Raw genomic sequence first — 16,748 nt, 5'->3', positions numbered from 1 at the left:
CTGAGGCCCAACTAGTGATTTATAAAGCTTCAGCATAACTTCCTTGCGTTTATGCTCTATGTCTCTATTGATAAATCCAAGGATCCCATTTGTTTCTTTTAATAGCTTTACAAACTTGTCCTGCCACCGTCAAAGTTTTGGGTATATGAACACCTTGGTCATTTAATTTACATTGCCTCTCCTCATTCTTCCTTCCAAAATGTATCATTTCACACTTCTCTGCATTAAATTTCATCTGCTATGTGTCTGCCCATTTCACCAGTCTGTCTACGTCCTCCTAGTGTCTGCTGCTATCCTCTGTATACTTCTCTAGTTTGAAAAACAACCGTTCACCACTACTCCCTACTTTCTGTTTCTTACCCATGATACCACTGCCCCTTCAATCCTGTGGGCTTCAATTTTGCTAACAAGTCTGTTATGTGGCAATTTATCAAACACCTTTTGGAAGTCCATAGACACAACATCAACTGCGCTCACTTCATCAACCCTCTCAGTTATTCCATTGAAGAACTCAATCAAGTTTGTCAGACATGATTTGCCTTTAGCAAATCTGTGCTGGCTGTCATTTATTAACCTATTAATCAAGTAGTGTAATTTTCCTGGAATTATACTCACCTGTTCCTTTGGCTAGGATTTCATATATTCACAACACTGAGCATTCATTTTCAGAAGGTATAAATATGGTTAGCTATCTAAAAACTTGAAAAGCCAAGTTAAGTCTACGGACAGCTTGTTAAAAGGTTACTTCATAAGACTTTAAAAAAAAATCTAATCACCAGCTGAAGATTATTCAGCCCACCTTGCTCTGACAATTCACAGAACCCTGACTTGTCTTAACGCATCCTTCAAACCGTGCTCTCCAGAATTCATCGAGTTGCCTATTGGGTTCAAGAATATATTTTTCTTTAATGTCCTTCTCTGACAATTTATCCATTTACACATTAATTCTGCTCAAATCTTTACTCCTGACTTTACAATTCTTAACTTGCATCTCCTCCTATTTGAAATCTGTCAAAATAAATAATGTTCCTGGATCATACTCATTAATATCCCTCAAAATTAATATTTAACATTAGATCACCTTGAAATCTATATTCTATAAGAAATCAAGCCCAACTTGCTTCAGATTTCCTCAGCTTTAATTCCTGATTACCAAGTATAACTTTGATTGCTTACCTCTGTATTGCTTCTGTGATTTTAGGTCACTGGTTTTCATAATTTCTGTGTTCGCGACATCCTGAAAATACCGACACGCTCCCCGGGCCCTTCCTGCAAATACCGACACGCTCCCCGGGCCCTTCCTGCAAATACCGACACGCTCCCCGGGCCCTTCCTGCAAATACCGACACGCTCCCCGGGCCCTTCCTGCAAATACCGACACGCTCCCCGGGCCCTTCCTGCAAATACCGACACGCTCCCCGGGCCCTTCCTGCAAATACCGACACGCTCCCCGGGCCCTTCCTGCAAATACCGACACGCTCCCCGGGCCCTTCCTGCAAATACCGACACGCTCCCCGGGCCCTTCCTGCAAATACCGACACGCTCCCCGGGCCCTTCCTGCAAATACCGACACGCTCCCCGGGCCCTTCCTGCAAATACTGACACGCTCCCCGGGCCCTTCCTGCAAATACTGACATGCTCCCCAGGGCCTTCCTGCAAATATCGACAACCCGAGAGATTCCGGTCACAACTTCTGAAAGGTCAGCTGCACAAAAGTAAAGTACTATTACTGTTGGAAATGTTTTCTTCCTTTAAAGCAAGTTAAATTAGTAACCCAACAAATACAGAAAAAAAATGTAGACTACAGAATTCAAAGCACATTTGCTTTAAGCACGTGGTATACCCAACTACAGAAAGATAAATCTGATTATTCTACAGACCCTATGGAAATCTCTCAGAAAGCTCAAGGGTCCATGGATCCCAGATTGAAAACATACTGATAAAATGACTGCACGGTACTTTCAATTTGGTCATCGCCTCATTGCTGTTTGTGGGACCTTGTTGTACTCAAATTTGCTACTGCGTTTCCTACATTACAACAGTGACTGCATTTTAAAAGTATTTCATTGGCTGTAAAGCACTTTGGGACGTCCTGAGGTCGTGAAAGGCACTGTACAAATGCAAGTCTTTTTTTAACATTAAAAGATGTAAACAGGATTGAAACTGATGAACACATGATCACAAATATTCTGAATGATTACTTTCTCAAAGTACTCACAAGGGAAGACATGAAAACAAGGGTACCAAGGCATAATTCAAGACTCGGATATGAATGAGATTGTAGTCCTAGAAGGCTGAAAGGCCTTAAAACAAATAAATCTTCAGGGTTAGATGATATTTATCCCAGAGCATTGGGAGAGACTAGTGAGGAGATTTGCAAAGCACTGATATTCATTGCAAGGGAGTCAATGGACACTGGGGAGGTACCAGTAGATTGGAAACAGGCTAACACGGTGCCTGTTCAAAAAGGGTCACTAAATAGAGACAGGCAATTCAATGTAAAATAATTTAATCAGTCTTCAGGAGTAAACTTGAGGAATATCTGTACAACAACCTACTAAACAGTAGTCAATAAGGCTTTAGAAAGAGTAGATCCTGCCTGACCAAACGCCTTGATTTCTTTGAGGAAGTGACAATCCAAGTCAACTGTGGTAATCTCTACAATATTGTGCTTAGACTTCCAAAAGGCATTTGATAATGTTTTGCACAAAATATTAATTAAGCTCACAGCTGTGGTGATTCAGTCATAACGGCACAGAAGGAGGCCATTCGGCCAATCTAGTCTGTGCTGACTCTCTGTCGAACAATCCAGTCAGTCCCATTCCCCTGCTCTATCCCCGTAACCCTGCAAGTTTATTTCCCTCAAGTGCCTATCCAGGCTCCCCTTGAAAACATTGAGCGTCTCCGCTTCCACCACTTCCGTCAGCAGTGTGTTCCAGTTCATCACTCGCTGCGTAAAAGTTTCCCCTCACATCCCCCCTGTATCTCTTGCCCAAAGCCTTAAATCTGTGTCCCCTAGTCCTTGTACCATCAACTAGTGGGAACAGCCTTTCCCCGTCTAGCCTATCCAAACCCGTCATAATCTTGTACACCTCTCCCTCAACCTCCTTTGCTCTAATGAAAACAAATCCAGCTTCTCCAACCTGTCCTTGTAGCTAAGATCCCCCATCCCCGGAACCATTCTGGTAAATCCCCTCTGCACCATCTCAAGTCCTTCACATCCTTCCTAAAGTGTGGTGCAGACTGGACACCCTAACTAGCACTTTATAAAGGTTCAGCATAACTTCTCTACTTTTGTACTCAATACCTCTATTTATGAAGCCCAAGATCCCATATGCTTTGCTAACCACTCTCTCAATATGTCCCGCCACCTTCAGGGACCTATGCGCATTAACTCCCAGGTCCCTGCACACACTTTAAAACTGTGCCATTAAGTGTATATTGTCTCTCCCTGTTCCTTCTGCCAAAATGCATCACCTCACACTTCTCTGTATTAAATTCCACCTGCCACTTGTCTGCCCATTCTGCTAGACTTTCCATGTCCTGTTGCAGTTGATTGGTATCATCCTCACTGTTTGCCACACCCCCAAGTATGGTGTCATCGGTAAATTTAGAAATTCTACTTTGTATTCCAATATCCAGGTCATTTATATATATCAAAAAAAGCAGTGGCCCCAGCACTGACCCTTGGGGAACACCACTGTCTACCATCCTCCAGTCTGAAGAACAGCCATTTACCACAACTCGCTGTTTTCTGTCCTTAAGCCAACTCCTTATCCAAGCTGCCACTGACCCACCTATTTCATGAGCCTCAATTTTGTTAACCAGCCTTCTATGTGGTACTTTGCCAAGATTCAGGTCAAAATCTGGGTATGGATGAGAAACTGGCAAAAGGACAGCAGGTATTGGATAGAGGGATAATGTGGAGAAGAGAGTGCGGAGTTGGGTGCCTTGGAACTCAAAATTGGGACAATGACTGTTTCCAATTTGCACATATAACTTGGGATTCTGAAACTCAGTGCAAATTGGTTAAATTAGCAGATGACATGGGGGAGGCGGGGCAGTGGAATTAAAGGAGGCAGCCAGATACTACAGAATGAGCTGAACAAAGTATGAGAGTGGGCTGAACAATAGAAGGTGACATTTAATAGACAAGTTTTTCCACATAGAAAGGAAAATGGGCAATGTAGATACTTCATAAATTGTGTTGACATAGCTAAGGATGAAGTTGAAAAAGACCTCAGACTTGGTCGACTCAACATGTTCAGCCAATGCACAGCAGAATCAACATTGCCAATGGGATGTTTAAGTACATAGCCAAAACAGTAGAATACAAGTCAAAGGAAGTCATGACCAAACTGTAGTGTTCTATCAAACCACACCTTGTTCTGGTTGCTGAGAAACAAGGGAGACATTCAAGCGGTGAAGGCAGTGCAGAGAACAGCCATAGGTTGATCCCAAATGTCAGGGGTCTGAGTTACAAGGCAAAACTGGAAAGACTTGGGCTTTTCATCCTGGAAACGAGGAGCCTGATAATAAATGGTATGGAAAAGGTTAATCCCAAATACTACTTTAAACAGTGAGAGTAGGATAAAGGACACAGTTTCAAATTAGTAATCGGCAAGTTTAGGACTTGATCATCAGGAGGTCCTTCTTCACAGAGTGATTTAACATTTCAAATGGTCTTCCAAACAGATCCCATGGCACTATTTCAAAGAGCAGAGTTCTCCCTGGTGTCCTGGCCAATATTTATCCCTCAAACAATGTCACTTAGGATGTCCTGAGGTCGTGAAAGGCGCTATATAAATGCAAGTTCTTTCTTTTAAGCAGAGTGGTAAAGGCAAGAACTCTGGAAACAGTTAAGAAACAACCAAATGAATCAATGGAGGTAGTGCAGGGTTATTCTGAATGGAGAACTTAAGATAAGCCGAATAGCCTTCCTCATCTATAGTATGTTGTGATCACACCAATAAACTCACTGTATACATGGGAGGAGATATAAATAAACCCAGTTGCACCCTAGTCGTTCAGTTGGTAAACGCTCTGATATGGAACTGAGTAATACAAACCAGGAAGGTTTTAGTCGGTGCAGTTAGGCAAATTGAGTGGAGCAGACGTAGAGAGCTTACAATTGGCCATGGCACTTCCTATGCTTAAATAGCTTGGTGACACTCAGCATCTGAACAATGTCCATTTGGGTATCAGAGGGTACTCACCAGCTTGTGCAACTGTACCACAGCATAAATTCAGTGTCTTCAGGAGAGAACATTGGAGGGGATTTGTTTTAATATAAAGTCTACATATAGAACACAAACATACCCATTACATATGTGTGTATATATTACACAAATAAATACAGAAACAAACACACACAAAGACAGAGAATGCAACACACCAACCCAAGCTTTATAGGCATGCAATATGTCAACAATTAAAAACCATTGTTTGATACACCAACAAGCTCTACATCTATATGTGCAACACACCCTAAAAATGACACCAACAACACACATTAGAAGTCAGATGTAAATTTATTTTTTATTTCATTTCTACATGTAACAGAGAATCATGCTGGGATTGTTAATGTGAAGTGGTACAGTATTAGTGCTGGTACCCATGCAGTGATTACAGTATAAACTGTCAATTACACAGTGGAATGTTACCGTGGGCTCTTAAGGTGAACAATCTCCTAAACACAACTTGGCAAGTTTCTCTAATCTGAAGAATTCCTTCCCCTGCCTTTCTCCTTCTTCACTGTAGCTCCAAGAGATATATTTCACTGCTAAGGTATTGTTCCACTTTTGGAATTTATTAAAGCAAGTTGTACACAAATAAATTAAACATTCTAACTTATAAAAAAATGAGTAGTTATAATTTCCCCTCTGCAGACTGAAGGTGGGATGTTATTTACTGCTGTACTAGGTAGAATTGTTTGATTATGAAACCTAAATCAGCCAGCTGTATATTTTATATCCAAACTATCCAATCAGACAGCTGGACATTTGTTAACTCAGTTTCAGATTAATCTGTTGCAAAGCGCACTTTCCCAACCCACTATGCCCATACAACAGTGTAGCTCAATTATCCTAACAGGGCCTGCTTATCTTTGTCTATTATATGAAATAGCTAAAGTATTAGAAGAGATACACATTAGAATCTTTTAGTCCTAATCTTATTCTTCAGTGTTGACAACATAACAATCTAATCAACATAACCAAACTCAGAAGAAATTAATAAAAATATTGTAGCAACCTGGCGCACTTTGCCTTTTCAGTTTGTGACTTTGTTGATACCGTTTCATGTAATAAAGGAAACAAATTCCAAGTCTTTGCATTGGGCTTTTTAGTCACACCTGGTTGTGCCCTTTGGCGTTTTCTGAGATGGTACAAGTGTCTCACAGCACCCATAGGTGTGGAGCAAGGGAGATTTATTTTATAAAATAACTATGCTGTACTAAGTGAAGCAGCAGGTGTCAATTAATGCAGAGAAACACAGGACGAAAGGTCACACAACGTAACCAACAATGGGATGCGCACACACGAGTGTAAAACATTGTTGGCTGGGGAAAAATGAAGTGTCACTTCCATGTCTGTACAGCCCTTTCATACCTCAGAGGAGCACCTGGACCTTCAGTACTGCTCAACATTAATGATGCTATAATGGGGCACTGCTCACCACATGGTTCAATTCTTAATAGTGTGTGGAGGATGCTGAATGAAGAATGTCCACTACAAGTTCAGTGTTTGGACACGTGCAGAATTTATGCCAACTGAAGTATGGTGCAAAACTGTAGAGAATCTCTGCTCAGGTTCCTGCCACTTGAAAATGTTGCTAAATGAGACAACTGCTTTCCATTACTCTTGCTGAGGAATGCAGCATTCAACTTATCCATGGACAGCATAGGATAAGAGGGAGGACAACAATTTCTAGTTAAGGGTATTAAGGCCTAGGATGTCAGAGGTCTATCTAAAAGAATAATCTATGAGGAGGTCGATACTTATCGAGGCTACTAAAAATATATCAGACTTGCTTGCTACAGATCTGGCTAGTTTCTATGGACCCCACAGTATCTAACAATGACAGTTGAAATTATATCTGTCTTGAATTTCTTTGCTCCATGGTCCTTCTAAGCTTCAAGAGATTATACTTCACTCTGTATTACCCTTGCTAAGCTTAGCAAATTCAAACATAGAGCAAGGACTGAGCCTTTGACTACATTACTGTAATCCTATAGTTTATATTAACAAATGGGACCCCCACTCCCTGAATATACAAGTTGTTTTGCAAAGTAACAGCAAAAGGTTACTTACTACCTGTACAACTTTCCAGAATCCTACGATCAAGCACATAAAACCAACAATTTGCATTTATATTGTGCCTTTCGTGTAGAAGTGTGTTTCAAAGCGGGTGAAGAAAAAAATGGTGCTTAGGAAGAGGTGAACAAAGAGGTGGGTTTTAAGTACGGTTTTACAGAAAAAGATGGAGGTAAAAAGGCAGACAGGTTGAGGGAGGGAATTCCAGAGTGTGGGGCCTAGGTGACTGATGGGATTGCCACCACGGTGGGATGAAAGGGGAGGGTTGCACAAGAGACTAGAGTTATAAGTATCTAGAGTTGCAGAGCATACATTTATAATAGCGATGCCATACACAAAGCCAAAAAATATATTCTAAATTTTTGCCATTTGTTCCATGACACATAACCTGGCTGAAAGCGGGGGAAGCGTATGTGCAGATGGAAAAACAATTAAAAGTGCTCCCACGTTGTCCTGAAAGGGGCCAGGTCTCATCACTTCGAGAGCCCTTCACCCAAAGAATTTCTACTACATTTCCAAATGATCATTAGGATTTCTAACTTGGATTAACTGTTACATTTATAAATGCTGCTTAGTAAATGTAGTTTTGAATACATCTATAAAATCAAATCAGAATGTCCAAAAAAATCCTTCCATATATTTCTTTACATTAATGTTAAATTTATGGTTTCTCAGATTTTAGAAGTGATCCAACAAAAACATTTTGTGCCAATTATGAAAAATTTAAAAATGTGTACACGATGAATGCCTAATATGTTTGTACAATTGGGCTTTACCCCTAGTTATCCCTGTATGTTTCACACAATAATAGAGGTTTGTGAGACTGTTCAAAGCCTTGGTATAGCAATATAAGTTGAGGAAGGAGTTACGATAGGAGCATGTTCAATTAGTGAAACATGTATAAACACCAAAATAATGGAGGCTGCTGTTTAAGCATCATTTCAAGGAAAAAGAATGTTCAAGTATTGTATATTTGATATGTTTCTGTGCTTGGACTAGATAAGGGCAAAGACAAACTTGCACAAATGTTTGCCTACAGAACAACAATTATTGCACTTCAAAAATGTAATTCACTGTGTGAAGTGCTCAGACATCTTGACACGATAAGGCACTATATAAATGAAAAAAAGCCTTGTTTTTAAAATTAATGATGCCTACAAGGTGGTAACCAGTTGGCTGAAACCAGTCTGTGATACCTGTAAACTCTCACAAATAATCACAATCCTTGTATGATTTCAGTAAGCACTTCACAAAGAACTGATTTTATGTTGATCATTCCTTGGGTTAGTGCTGACTGATTTAAAAGCTGACACTAGGATGCCAAAATTGTTATTTACAGTGGATTGCATTTCAGCCATCCTGGAGTTGAACAGGCCATCGTGATGAAGGATATTCTCCATTCTTTTATCCATGGCACTGTGGAATTGATCAGCTAGCCAGAAGAGATAGTCTGTGGTTACACTAGTATTCTTTCTTTAAAAGTTTCCTCGTCACCTGCATCTTGTTCAGATGCCTGCAACCTGCAATGATTTTGCCCAATATGGCTTTCTCAGCTAGTAGTTTTAATTCTATGTGCCACTTAAGTGCTCACTCACAGAGAATGTTTGGTTAACTTGTTGACAACCTGACAATTGCAAGGTGATAACAACGTGTTTATTCTGAAGGGTGGAGGTTACTGGAGTTGCTGCAGGTAACTTCTTACCAGTGGATAACCAGGTGTTTTAAATGCATCTGTGTATAGAAGAAAATGGTGATGTTAGGAAGGAATTGCTCCAGCTTCACTATTTTCAGTTCTTCACAGATGTATACAATGGTAAATTTCTAAAGAATAGTTCTGACTAATGTGTGTACGTATTGTACTTGCTTTATAAACAAATGGCACAATATCAATACTGGAGATGCAGAAAATGTTGGTTACTTGAATCTAGTGTTTTTCATCTCAAATTTCCCAACACCAAGTAGCTTCTGAAGAGAACAAGTGTAAGACTTTTTTTGCTGTGCTCTAGATACTTTGAGGTTCTATGGCTCACTGATGCTCCTCTGGACTTTGTTGATTAAAAGTCAATGTTTTTGTTGCAAACCTTTTAACAGCAGTGATACCTTTGCCTACATCTGGTCCGGTTTGGATAGTTGTGGACATTGTGCTTTATTTACAAGTTATTGTCTCATAAACAACCTTTATGGATTTCAGATCAATAGGTTCCTCATTGCTCTCAACCAGTGCAGTCCTTCTGGCTATAAACTCCACAGCTAAAAGTTCCAGCACACGTGTATCTGGTGCTACCCATATTTTGCTATTTTAAACAAATTTTCTACCTCAATTGCTTGCTGTCTTTACAGTGGTCAAGTGGACCAACTTCTACTAATTTTGCTTAGTAACAGGTTTTTTTTGTATCGTTATGTTTGATCATACAGATTTTTCTCTCAAAACCAGTTGAAAATCTGACCATTAAAATGCTCTCCCTTGTTTGCTAATAATGGCCTTCCTTCCCAGTGCATTAAATTAATGGTTTCCCCAAAAATAGATCACACTATTGACACTGAACAACTGACTGGCACAAATGCAGATATATGGCAGCAGAATAGGCCACAAGTACAGGTCCACAACCCCTTATGCGCAATTCCGAATTTCGAAAAGCTCTGAAAACCGAAAGTTTTTTCGTGGAGCGTCACTCGTGTGCACGACATGACCCGAGTGGCGGCAAACATGACCCGACGCGGCCGATGCTTGACCCACGCAGGTGTGAGGCGTCAGTTGTGTCTCAGCGCTGCTACCAGTCACTCAGTGTGAATATTCATAAGGTTCGCTGCAGAAATATTAATGTGTTTGCTTACGGGGTGCTGCCCAGACCCCCGCTAGGGTGCTCCCGTAATACCGTTCTGAAATGCGAAAAATTCCGAATTCCGAAACACATCTGGCCCCAAGGGTTTCGGATAAGGGGTTGTGGACCTGTACTGGCAATTCCCTGCTCACTGATCTGGAAGCTGGCCTTAACTATTCTGGAGCCGAGCTGGTGAACTGATGAATGCTGGAAAAGTACTTGAGGTTTGGGACAATGTGGGGAGGGGATGGAAGGAAGAGAACACTGCAAGATTCCTCCTGTTCCAAAGTGAACAAACCAAATATCCAGTGACTAAAGACAGTATCACTGTCGCCATTATATCCAACAGCCAATTTGATATTAATTGCGTATTGTTGCGTTTTGAACACTTGCAACATTTTTAGAAAATCTAATCCTTTTTGAGCGGTGTTAAATTTTAATACTTTGCTAGTTGTTGGAATGTTATTATCCATTATGAAATGGATGACACCATAACAGGATTGATTTGTTAAGTACAAGGTGAATCAAACAATCATTGTATTCATTGAGGTGCTTCCAATGGCAGAGTAAAAAATGTCATTACAGAAAACAATGAAAGTTGTGTTTAAGCGATTGTTCCTTTTAAAATAAAAAGGGTGACAAAAATAAGCTTACAGAAGAGAACAGATTCCCTTGTGAGGCAATAAAATACACAGTCTCCCCTCCATCCCCCATGATGTGGAAAGGTCTCATCACAAGATACTTGACAATACACTCCTACAGTGTGGAGAGAATTCACCACATTGACAATAAGATCTCACAGTCTGGACAAGGCTACTGTGAAATAGCACATACGTCTGATGATACCCATGGTGTGGACAGGGTTCACCATGGGATACCAGATCTACTATTTTAAGAGACAACACAACAGTACTGCTTCTCTACTATTGGTGATAAATATTCTAGTTAATTACATAAAATTTACAGCACAGAAACAGGCCATTTAGCCGAACTGGCCCATGTCAGTGTTTATGCTCATTCGAGCCTCCTCCCACCCCTCTTCATCTAACCCTATCAGCATAACCTTATATTCCTTTCTCCCTCATGTACTTATCTAGATACCCCTTTAATGTATCTACGCTATGCGCCTCAACCACCCCATGTGGTAGCAAGTTCCACATTCTCACAACTCTCTGGGTAAAGAAGTTTCTCCTGAATTCCTTACTGGATTTATTAGTGACTATCTTATATTTATGACCCCGAGTTTTGGACTCCCCCCACCCTCCAACAACAGTTAAATTGAATTTAAAGCTCAAGAAACTGACATGTGGAGTGGGATAGCAGTGGAGTGGGATGACCAACTAGTTTGTGCAGGTTTGAAATCGTTTTTGTTTTTAATACTACAGTAAAACTCCTACCTGAAATTTGGCTGGCTATGCCAGTAGATTCCTTTATTCATCAGATACCCATTTACATTGTCCATCAAAGTATTAGTTATAGAAATCAACATTCCAGACCAATTTTATATCCTGCAATAATTACCTATTTCATCACAGCATTTATTTTCTACCTTCATATGGAATCACAGTCAAATCCTTTCCATTTTTTCCTTCTTCTTACTTTTCTCCCCATGGAAAGATAGAAGTGTCTCCAAATCCATTAACACCACACTGACTTGTACAATTCAAGCAATGTGACTCAGACAGTCTCAGTCTCTTCCTCTGGGCCACCTTGAATAGAAAACTTTCAAGTGGCATCTCATCATTCATCCATGGCCAGGTGTAGAGTGACTCCAGGCTATTCACCCAGAGCAAACAGCTGGTAAAGATGGCAGACAGCATATCCGCTTTCTACAGACTAGCTGTTTTGTGGTCCAGCTGGTTGGGGAGTAAAGAAAGACCACCCTTGGAGATCATCACCAGAGATTAACAGCTTATTTAAGTATTCTGAAAGAATCAGATTCACCAGCTGACTGTGGGGCGAGTCCTTTGTCTGCTTAGGAAATTAAGCATGTTAAGCTCAAATTCCATAAAAATATTGGACCCCACCTGAGACCTTGGTCCAAGATCTAAACTAACAGAGTACTGGTGATTAAACAATTATTAGGGTCCATGACTGAATCCTATGTGCCTAAAAGCATTGCCACTGAAAATACCCATGTGGCCACAGCTGGCTTGCAGCACCTTCCCCTCTACTTACCGCAGTTTTTTCTAGGCTCAACTGAAGACTGTGTGTGAAGTTGAAAAAGCAGCTTAGACAAAGAGGGGAGGAAGTGAGGACCCACTACTTGTCTTGCTGCATGGTTACCAATACTGCCTTTGACATGCTCATTCAGGCAGCAGGAGTCAGGTGGAGCATTAAGTTATTTGCTCATAAGCAGTTAGGCACAACATGCCAATTTTCTGGGATCTAGGACACAAATTCTAACGATAATACACTACAAACAGTTAGCTATGCAAAAAGATACCTAACACAAATGAACCTCAAACACATAACTCATCCATTTAAAAAGAAACCCTCATCATTTTAATAATAAAAATATTAAGCAGTAATTGTTGGCTCAAGCAGGATTGACACTGCTGATTGATTCACTACCAGAAGTAGGGTTTTCATAAAGCAGTAACTGATGCATTTGTGTATAGTATGTCTGTCCGTCTGTCTGCTGTCTGTCTGCTATACACTCAAAAGTTATAGAGCGTACCTACACATATGTTATATCAAAAGAAAGCTGATGATCAGGGGAGTGTCATAGGCGTATTTACTTTTTCGTCAAGACAAAAGTTGTTCGGAAAGTATACAGAAAACGTTCAAAAATCCGCTCATTAGTGGTTGACCAATCCTACCGCTCATTAGCGTTGAGTGACGTGATGGTTGACCAATCCTACAGTTCAGTGACCTGATGGTTGACCAATCGGCGCCTCACGGGCGAGACCTAATCGTGCAGCCTCCTGAAACTTCACCGCCATTTTCCCCCCTGCTTTTCCTCAACAGCGAGCGGGGCAGCTGCATCGGCCCGCCGAGCGGGAGGTGAGTTGGGGTCACTCGGGCCGGGCCTCACAACCGCTCGGCCCGAGACACAGAGCGGGGGAGCGGCAGCGGCCAGCCACCGCGCGGCCCTCTAAACTGCCCTGGCAACGCCGGGCCCCCCCTGCTAGTATATTATATAAACAGACATGGAAATGAACAATTCTGTATCTCATGAAATGGCTTTGGAATATCTAACCATAAACACGTTGAATAACTTACACTTGGTTATGCCAGATGTGAAAATGGACTTGGTTCTGCTCACTTCAAAATGACCATGCTGACAGCATCAACAGCAGCTGTGCTTTCAGTTAAGCAAAGGCTCAAACTGAAAAAAAGCACACAGATGTATGTATAACAGATCATGCAACCAATAATAACAAGTGATGTTAAAGGGCGCTTTGACCTTGAGTGAATACTGTCAGCAATGAACACGCCATACCCCCACACTCGCAAGTAAAGGACCCAAGCTCCAGAATTCCCACAGCACTGCAAATCCACATTGTTTTGGGTCTTGCAATCTGGTGTTGAATTAAGCATCTCCCTTTCTGGTCGCTAAACGGAGAGCCAGTTCCACGTGTCAGCATGCTATTCTGCATGGGTTCTCAGGCCAGTATCACGGCCATACTGACTAACATGAAATAACAGTAGCATTCCACTCCAATTTAAGTATTGGCTACATGGCTACAATTATTAGTCTACCGGTTTAAGGAAAAGCTGAAGTTTTCAAACCATCCTCAATGTTAATACACTTGCAGATAGATGTGCAATACAGTAGGTCTCCTGCTCGCAAGCTGGCCTCCAGCCACAGAGGGAGCGGTGCCAGACCACAGCATAAACATGGAGGTCATTTGAATCGCAATCTCCTGGACCCGATCGATTAAGGTAAAAGTGCCAAAAGAGAAGACAAAAACTGTGTGCTCAAGGCATTCTCTTAGTTTATGCCACCACCAAAACCTCCTGATTGTGTAACTACCTTAGAACTAAACCACAGCCATATGCTGTATTTGTTATAACTTGGGTTCTTAAATACTGACAGCAACACACGTTGAGCTTTCAACACAACAGGTCGAGGATCTTGAATGTATGAGAGACCCTGCCAGCCCCAAAATGAAATCATATAACTAGAATCATTCCACTTGTAATTCAACAAGTTTTCAAGTGCTCCAATCACTGTTAACTTGCATCCCCTTTTATTTCTGCCACATATGGTGCTGACCTTTAATGAGATACAATTGATTGTTGTACTGTCAAGTAAAAATGTGACCCTTTACACTCACGATTGCCTTCATTCAGTTGCAAAGGTTTAACGTAAGGAACATTTGCATCAAAGCATATGCTATTCCAGTTTACACAACAAAGAAATAAACACATTAACAGTCGTGCATGAAGAAAGAACAGGGAAAAAGCAGCAGGCACACATATAGACAGATAGCATCCCTTTTATGGCTAGGCTAGGCTGTAATTTAAAATTTGCCAAAATGTACTTCAACACTTCATTACTTTTTTTAAAAATACAATTTTTTTGGACTTTGATTTGTTATGCTAAACTCTTGTTGAGTTGTTCCTACTCCTAGTGAAAGAATTGTCACACAGTGCTGAATCTGCCTGGACAATTTATAGTTAAGGACTAGTCAAGAATTGCCTCAGTTGAATGAATTGCATCACCTTGGAAGAGATACATCTATACCAACAAGAACCAATGAGAACACTGTACTCTGTCTGCAAGTTAAACTTATGACCTATACTTAAAGAAAACATACAGCACTTCAGTTTATGTGCTACAATGGAGTTTATTTGCAAATAGATACAGCAGCTGTCAAAAATAAGGAGACCCCACACCTGCTGAATAAATGTAGTACAGTTGTCTGTACGGACCCAGTGATGATTGTGTTTACTTATGGGGCTTGTACATCACTTTCCCATTTTCTAAAGGGACCAGCAGATATTTCCCCCTCCTGGATTTTAACAGGAGCTCCCACGTCATCCTCTAAATCTCAGTTCTCAAGGGTTTTGCCCATTATCTTAGTTGTAGAGGTTTACCCTGGGAACATAAATAGGGAAAAATTGTATGATTTAGTGCTTCACGAAACAGGAGTGGGTGGCGGGAATTTGTGTGCGTAAGTTAGCACCCCGAATTTGCAGCCTAATTGATCTTCTGTCCATCAGAAAGTCATGTGGACCATGAATCCGGCACGCTGACCTTCGCATCTGAATTCACAACACATGCTCCCTCCCTTCGCAAGAATCTCTGTGCTAGAAGTGCTAAGTTACAAAACTTAGCCCATAAAGACCAGCTCTAAATGTTAAAAGTCGTGATGATTATACAGGTTATTTGCTGTATATACTTTCAGAAACAATACTCAACATTGTCCTTCCAGAAACCTACACCATATTTTAAACCAGCTCAGGACATGCTCATAAATATGGCCAATGCTGCACAATTCAATGAGGGCTTCAATTACTGACATTACCTTCTAGTTTAGAGGCCAATTAAAACAAGTATTGTTGCACCGATTTTTGTGCTACTTTAAAAATCTAGCTGGTAGCCAAGAAAAGAGACGCGTCTTTTATTTTTAAAAAGGAAATTAAAAAAATTAGTTTAAAGTTACAAGTTAATAAATACATCTGACACATGGAATTCCAGCAGCTTTGTATCCTTAAAAATCCCAACACTCCTCTGGGCTCAGACAGACAGAACAAACTGATCCTGTTCAATGGGCTTTTTCACCCACATGCCTAATCCACTCTTCTGGAACTCTTTGATCAGGGACTCCTTGGCAGCTTGATATTCGGTGGCAGCCTGCTTTGCTTCATAGTATGAACTGAACTTCTCCTGTTTCGATCGAAGCAAGAACGGCAACTGCAGGAATGGAAGAAAAGAAAAGTGTGGGGGGGGGCGGTGGGGAGAGAGAGAACAGAGTTCTGTGGGTTACATATACCACTGGACATAAATAAAAAGTGTTTTAAACAAAATGATTCAGAGTAAAAGCCTCCATTTTCTTTTCTTCATAGCTTTCCCCATGAGATGCTGCTAGTCATAACAACTGCAGGTGACATAATGATTGCAGTCATCAGAACGGAGGAAGGAGAATTTGAATACTGGTTAACCCGCTAGCTCAAGATTTATACTCACCTGCTGTAAAGGTGAGTGTTGTTTTCATTTGGCTACCAATGTTTCTTCTGAAATAACCAGACACCAGCATGGTAGCTTAGTGGTTACGGTGACCATGAAAACCAATGAAATGTAATAAATCCCAATTGGCTCACTAATGTAATTCAGTGAAGGGAAATTACTGTACTATACTGTATTCGCTGCGGTCTCCTCTACATCGGGGAGACCAAACGCAGATTGGGTGACCGCTTTGCGGAATACCTCCGTTCAGTCCGTAAGGGTGACCCCGAGCTTCCGGTCGCCTGTCATTTTAATTCACCGCCCCATTCCCACTTGGACCTCACCGTCCTTGGCCTCTTGCATTGTTCCACGGAAGCTCAACGTAAACTCGAGGAACAGCACCTCATCTTCCGATTAGGCACTTTACAGCCTTCCGTACTCAATATCGAGTTCAACAATTTCAGATCATAACCTCGGCCCCTATTACATTTTCAC

The 16,748-nt window shown here is 41.1% G+C and overlaps 1 protein-coding gene across 5 annotated transcripts in view; it reads right to left on the bottom strand.

The window, feature by feature from the left end:
* Nucleotides 1-5,512: 5,512 nt before the first annotated feature.
* Nucleotides 5,513-16,748, bottom strand: part of LOC147120040 (double-stranded RNA-specific editase 1-like) — a 365,909-nt gene continuing 354,673 nt past the window's right edge. For all 5 annotated transcript variants that reach the window (XM_085985544.1, XM_085985545.1, XM_085985548.1 and 2 more), the window contains one exon: nt 5,513-16,001. In XM_085985544.1, the coding sequence (XP_085841670.1) occupies nt 15,825-16,001 (177 nt within the window). In that variant the 3' untranslated portion in view covers nt 5,513-15,824. The remainder of the gene's footprint in view (nt 16,002-16,748) is intronic.

This window comes from Somniosus microcephalus, chromosome 4 (genome assembly GCF_052327205.1).
Source record: "Somniosus microcephalus isolate GS21.2 chromosome 4, FLI_Smic_1.0, whole genome shotgun sequence".
In the NCBI taxonomy this organism is placed as follows: Eukaryota; Metazoa; Chordata; class Chondrichthyes; order Squaliformes; family Somniosidae; genus Somniosus; species Somniosus microcephalus.
The sequence above is the reverse complement of the archived record's forward strand: the minus strand, read 5'-3'. Positions and strand labels throughout refer to the sequence as shown.